The sequence below is a fragment of the Emiliania huxleyi genome (genome assembly GCF_000372725.1).
Source record: "Emiliania huxleyi CCMP1516 chromosome Unknown EMIHUscaffold_1348, whole genome shotgun sequence".
NCBI classification, from domain to species: Eukaryota; Haptophyta; order Isochrysidales; family Noelaerhabdaceae; genus Emiliania; species Emiliania huxleyi.
The window spans coordinates 1,497-7,865 of record NW_005201242.1 but is presented as its reverse complement, the minus strand read 5'-3'; the positions used below and the strand labels follow the sequence as shown (position 1 = coordinate 7,865).

The following is a 6,369-nucleotide window of genomic DNA, read 5'->3' as shown; positions in this document are numbered from 1 at the left end:
TTGGGGGGGGGGGGGGGGGCGGTACAGCTGTCTAGACAGGCCCTCTTCACAGAAGGGTTCGCAACAGCAGTTCAGTCAGGCACGAACGCTGCACCGAAGACGGCGGCCTCGGGGCGCGCGCGACCGAACGCGCTTGCGGCGCCGCCACGCCGTCCTTTCCCATCGCCGCCGAACCGCCCTCCCTCCGCCGCGCGACAGACGCCGCAAAGACGGCGCTTCTCGCCGCCCAAGCAAACGGACGGTGCACACCATCCCGGAGCACAAAGACCCTAAACAGACAGGAACACGCAGTAGAGCTGTAGAGCTCTACATCCGCCGCGGGACGAAGCGCCTGCGTTATAGAGCGATGTAGAGCGCGATTTTGCTGTAGAGTTTGCTGTAGAGGCTCTACAGCCAAACCGCCGGGAAGGCAGTGACTCAAAGAGGTCGAGCCGCACTAATGGGGTGTCTGCGAGCTTACTGGAGCTCTGATGGACGGCCCTGACTATCCCTGACACACAGAGAGTCACTCTGACGGCGCACAACACCCTACAACTTCGTCATGACCAGCCTGCCATGCGTCGCCGGTGCCGCATTCGTCGCTGTGCTTCAGGCGGTGGACTGTCGGCTGCGAGGACGGTCGCATTTGCGCGAGGCGAGGCGAGTATTCAGACGCGTTGTCTGCGCCATGACTCGCGCCAGCGCGTGCGGGAGCTCTCCTGGCTGAGCGTTGAGTCCAGGCGAGTTGCGCTGGCCACTATCACTACGCCGAGCCGAGCTGACACGCCGAGGCGCCGGCCAGTCGCAGCCGTGAGGCATCCCACAGCAGCAGAGGCACCTGCCACCCATGAGGCGGGCAGACAGAAGGCCAGGGCAGCACTGGCAAGTGCAACGCGCCTGCACACCTTTTTTGACCGCGCCAGCCGGCGTCTGCCGTCACAACGAGTCCCAGCGCTGGTTGGACATGCGCGTCGGCTCGCCCGAGGACTGCTGTCGCGACCCTCCCGTCGTGCCGCAGCCTCCGACGAGCTCTGCAACCGAGGAGAGTGAGGGTGCGCCTCCCCTCACTGCTGGCCTGGCTGCGCACCGCCCCACAAAGCACCCCCTCGAGCATCTCTACAAGTACAAGTATACAAGGGCGACCTTCTCCAAGTCGTCAACGCGCCCGGCGGCTCCGGCAAGACTTTAGCCTTGGCCACCCTCCTTGCGGAGCAGGAGGAGATCCGCTCTCGGTCGGCAACGTGGCAGCTAGTCGAGGGACTCGGTAGTTGTGACCCCCCTGAGTGAGGACAGGAGAGAGAGAGCTTTTGTGGTGTTGGTGTACGCAATAACGGGACAGGGTAGTCGTTCTCTCTAGCTCCCCTTCTGGCTCTTAGCATGAGCTGCGCCCTGTGTCCGACCCCTTTTGCGCAGCAACACCTTAAACTTTTAGGCCCTCCAAATTCGGGTCGGACGGAGCGTCGGAGCGGAGTGGGCCCCGAGTTTGAAAAGGGCGACGGACGCTTGCGTCCTAGCCTCCAACAACGCCTCCCCGGCGCAGAGGGGCCCCCGGAGGGATGCTCAACCGCTCCACGCCACGCCGCTTGCGGCGGTCCTATTCCCAGCTCCGCTGAGGGCCCGTGCGTTATTCCCTGCTCCGCGGGGCAGCGAGCGTTATGACCGCGCAAGATATGAAGGGTGGCTAAGGGCTCTGCTCGCAAGGCGCCCGCGTCGCAGACGCGGTACCATTGACAACTCTGCAATATACCCCCACACGAGCAAATAGCAAAATCCGAATACCGTGCACGAACTGCGTGATGTGCGCCGGGCAAGCCTTCAGCTGGTGTGCCATTCCCGTAAAATTGAAGCCAAGAACGTCCGCCAAATCCGTGCTAGGGAAAGCTGATCGAGCCCAGCGTGCCCGCGGCCGCCTCCCGCGCAGCACCGCCGCTGGGGACGACACGCTGCGGAATCGGATCGGGTGGCAAAGAAGGACGCTGCAGAAGCGGTTGGAGAGGCAGCCGGCGTCTGCCGTCACAACGAGTCCCAGCGCTGGTTGGACATGCGCGTCGGCTCGCCCGAGGACTGCTATCGCGACCCTCGTCGTGACGCAGCCTCCGACGAGCTCTGCAACCGAGGAGAGTGAGGGTGCGCCTCCGCTCACTGCTGGCCTGGCTGCGCACCGCCCCACAAAGCACCCCCTCGAGCATCTCTACAAGTACAAGTACAAGGGCGACCTTCTCCAAGTCGTCAACCCGGCGGCTCCGGCAAGACTTTAGCCTTGGCCACCCTCCTTGCGGAGCAGGAGGAGATCCGCTCTCGGTCGGCAACGTGGCAGCTAGTCGAGGGACTCGGTAGTTGTGGCACCCCCCTGCCTGAGTGAGGACAGGAGAGAGAGAGCGTTTTGTGGTGTTGGTGTACGCAATAACGGGACAGGGTAGTCGTTCTCTCTAGCTCCCCTTCTAGCTCTTAGCATGAGCTGTGCCCTGTGTCCGACCCCTTTTGCGCAGCACAACACCTTAAACTTTTAGGCCCTCCAAATTCGGGTCGGACGGAGCGTCGGAGCGGAGTGGGCCCCGAGTTTGAAAAGGGCGACGGACGCTTGCGTCCTAGCCTCCAACAACGCCTCCCCGGCGCAGAGGGGCCCCCGGAGGGATGCTCAACCGCTCCACGCCACGCCGCTTGCGGCGGTCCTATTCCCAGCTCCGCTGAGGGCCCGTGCGTTATTCCCTGCTCCGCTGGGCGGCGTTATGACCGCGCAAGATATAAAGGGTGTCCTAAGGGCTCTGCTCGCAAGGCGCCCGCGTCGCAGACGCGGTACCATTGACAACTCTGCAATATACCCCCACACGAGCAAATAGCAAAATCCGAATACCGTGCACGAACTGGGCGATCTGGGACGCAAGCCTTCAGCTGGTGCCAAGACATTCGTAAATTGAAGCCGAGAACGTCCGTCCGCCAAATCCGTGCTAGGGAAAGCTGATCGAGCCCAGCGTGCCCGCGGCCGCCTCCCGCGCAGCACCGCCGCTGGGGACGATACGCTGCGGATTCGGATCGATCCCATGGAGGAGGAGGGCGCAGTCGGCCAGCGCAGCAGGCGGAGTCCCTCCCCGCGCCGGAGCCCCCCTGCAGTCGAGGGAGTCCTCGTTGGCAATGAAGGTGGCGACATCGAATCGCGGCCGACACACGTCACGTGGGAGGAATGGGCGATGAGCGGGAACGATGCGCGCTACGACGCCGACTCCGCCGTGCTCGTGGCCGCAGAAAGCCGCGCTCCAGGAGCACGCCAAGATGCAATGGCTCGCTTGCTTCGATTCAGCTCTCTCGGCAGCAGAAGTGGGGCTGGAGCGGGTGGGGGTGGATGCCGATTGAGGGGGAGCGTCTCCAGCTGCGCCCTGTGGCAGCTGCGCCCTGTGGCAGCTAGTCGAGGGACTTGGTAGTTGTGACCCCCCTGAGTGAGGACAGGAGAGAGAGAGCGTTTTGTGGTGTTGGTGTACGCAATAACGGGACAGGGTGGTTGTTCTCTCTATCTCCTCTTCTAGCTCTTAGCATGAGCTGCGCCCGGTGTCCGACCCCTTTTTGCGCAGCAACACCTTAAACTTTTAGGCCCTCCAAATTCGGGTCGGAGCGTAGCGGAGTGGGCCCCGAGTTTGAAAAGGGCGACGGACGCTTGCGTCCTAGCCTCCAACAACGCCTCCCCGGCGCAGAGGGGCCCCCGGAGGGATGCACAACCGCTCCACGCCACGCCGCTCGCGGCGGTCCTATTCCCAGCTCCGCTGAGTCCCCACACGTTATTTTGCTTTCGTCTCGCTATGCGCTTAGCTGCCTTCATCTGCCTCGCGTCCTGCCTAAGTGAGAGCCAGGCAAGCTTCGTGTGCAGTCCGACGAAAACGCCCTTTCGCACGCTCGGCCAGCGGCGATGCGATCCTCCGCAGCAGCAGCAACCGCAACTCGTGCGCACACCATCGCTGGGGATAGAGTACTGCTCGCGCTGCAACTGGATGCTGCGCTCTGCCTGGCTAGGGCAGGAGCTCCTCACCACGTTCAACGCCAGTCTCGCAGAGGTACCGCGGAAAAAATCGCCACTTCCTCGCTGCGCGTCCCAGCACCTGTCCGCCCGCCGGCCCACCGCTCAGGTGCGCCTGCTGCCGAATGCGGTCGAGGCGGGTGTCTTCAACGTGACGCTGACAACCGAGGGCGCGGTCCGCGCCCTCGGGTGGAACACACCCCACATTCCAAGCGGACTTCCTTTTGATCCAGGCGCTGGCAGTGTACTCGTGTGGAACCGCGCCGAGGAGCACTGCCGCCCGGGAGGTGTGGGCCTGGACGTCGTCTCTTCACGCCTCCAGGTGTGAGCAGGAGGGCCGCTTTCCAGAGGCAAAGGAGCTCAAGCAGCGCGTGCGCGACGTCCTCGACCCCGACTTCTCGCTCGGCCGCGCAGCCTAGATGGAGAGACAGAGACAGGGAGGCGGGCTGCCATCGGCCTCAAGTCCGCGGGGCAACAGGACGTCCGCGGCGGCGCCCCTTCTCCTCACCGCCGTGGCGCACACCTCTTGCACTCGCTGGCCTCCCATCCTCAATCTCCCAGACCCATGCTCGAATCGCCTCGTCCTCTGCCGGCATAGGTCACTCGGACGTCGCCCAACGGCTCGGCGAGCCCGCAAGTGAGACGGGCACCGCGCGCGTCGCGCTCGAGCGGCTCGTGAGCCTTTTCCGCGGTGAGGGCCGCCGCCGCCGCCGCTGAGCGCGCGCCACGCGCTTGTGGAGGTCGATCGGGCGGGCAGAGAGGTACCCGGAACCCGCTACACCCGGTACCCCGAAAACGCATGTGATTTTAGTTCCTACGTCAAAAACTTTACAAGCATAGACGCCCCAGAGCTGGCTCCTACGAGCTACGTCCTAGCGCCACGGAGCACGGTCCGGGCCCAGTGGCACACGCAGAAAGTCCTAAGTCGCAACCGACGAGTCGTGGAGCGTGGACGAGCGCCGAGCAGTGCGAGCGGGACGCGAAATACGGCTTTATTCCGCCCTGTCTAGAAGCTCGCGCAGCAGGCCGACTCGGGAGGGGACCGCACGGAGCCAAAGAGCAGCTCCCGGCGGCTCCCCGCGGGACATGGGCACCCCGGCGCGTCGGTGGTGGCGCGCGCCATGAGCCACACCAGCCCATTCAACATGGGCCCGAAGGCGGCCATGCCTTCGCCGGTCCACTCGTCAAATGAGAATGCGTAAATGTCAAAGTGATCCACGCCTGGCACGATGAAATAGCCCGAGCCGTCGGGCTGCAGGCAGTCGAGCTGATCGCCACAGTCGTAGCCCGACGTTGCCACGAGCGAGTAAATCCCGACCTCCAGGTCGTCGTTGTATGGTGCGGGCAGCGGAACTTGTTCCGGGTTCCAGTCGGCGTCAGCGCCGCCGTGCAGGTAGCGACGTGCGCTAGCGGGAAGGGTCGCGTCCCGATGGCAAGTCGCCTCCTCCAAGTCGGCATAAACCACCACCGTGTTCAGCGCGATGCTGAAGAACGCAGTCACGCGATCGTCGAGCGCAGCTGCCATTGATCCGATTGCCGCGCCCTGCGAGTAGCCCGCGACTCCCACGCCCTTGGAGCAGTCGATGGCTTCTAGCGCGCACAGCGCGGAGAGGCTGGTCGTCTCCGTGTGCCCGAAGAGCTGGGCCGCCTTGTCGGCGGTGGCATTGCAATAGTACTCGACACTGAAGCCGTCAAAGTTGTAGTCCGAGCCGTCCCAATTTGGCCACTCCAGGAGGGCAAACGCGACTCCCATTTCTTGCGCCGCAAACTGGGCAAGGGCGTCGGTGTCGCCCCACGAGGGGTCGATTTTGGTTCCGTGGAGGAAGACCACGAGCGGGACTCCCTCCGAGGCCGTCGAGGGGTACTGCACTCGGATGCTCAGTCCAAGTCCAGACGTTATTTCGGAATAAGAGCCGTCCTGTGCTGTCGTGCCGTGTAGCAAGAGCAACATCATGGCCACAGCGTGCATGACTGAACTGAGCAGCAGCAGGAGTTCCGAGTGACCAAGCGCAAACCGGCGAGAGGCCGAGTTTGGGCCGACTTTGGTCTTTGTGCGGGATATTGAGGAATATGCCGGGAACCCTCACCTCTTTTGAAAAACATAGTTACAACCCGAGAGGTTGAGGCGAGCGGGCGAGCCTTGGCGAGACTGCGTCAGGAGCTGTTCCCACAGCAGGTCAGGATGCTTGCTAGGTTGGATGGATGACAGCGGCGGGCCGGCGACGGCGGCGGGGTGGCTGGAGGCGAGGGAGAGAGAGTATGCAAGAGCGGCGGCACACCGGACGGAGGTGGAGAGAGGCGAGGGTCGTGGCGGTCAGAGGGGGCGGCAAGGGAAGCGGGCAGCCGGGAGGGGGCGGCGAGGGCAGCGGAGTGCGAGGGTGGCG

At 64.0% G+C, this 6,369-nt stretch overlaps 2 protein-coding genes across 2 annotated transcripts; one reads left to right on the top strand and one right to left on the bottom strand.

The window, feature by feature from the left end:
* Positions 1 to 3,770: 3,770 nt before the first annotated feature.
* EMIHUDRAFT_460560 (hypothetical protein) lies at positions 3,771 to 4,824 on the top strand (the record flags this gene model as incomplete). Its single annotated transcript, XM_005788479.1, has 5 exons — positions 3,771 to 4,022; positions 4,095 to 4,155; positions 4,219 to 4,253; positions 4,318 to 4,390; positions 4,584 to 4,824. The coding sequence occupies 5 exons, from the start codon at positions 3,771 to 3,773 to the stop codon at positions 4,700 to 4,702; spliced, it is 540 nt and encodes a 179-aa protein (XP_005788536.1). The 3' UTR covers positions 4,703 to 4,824.
* A 33-nt stretch (positions 4,825 to 4,857) lies between these two features.
* Positions 4,858 to 5,954, bottom strand: EMIHUDRAFT_252446 (hypothetical protein; the record flags this gene model as incomplete). Its single annotated transcript, XM_005788478.1, has 2 exons — positions 4,858 to 4,905; positions 5,034 to 5,954. 2 exons carry the CDS (start codon positions 5,952 to 5,954, stop codon positions 4,858 to 4,860), a joined length of 969 nt encoding a protein of 322 aa, XP_005788535.1.
* Between the last annotated feature and the right edge of the window lie 415 nt (positions 5,955 to 6,369).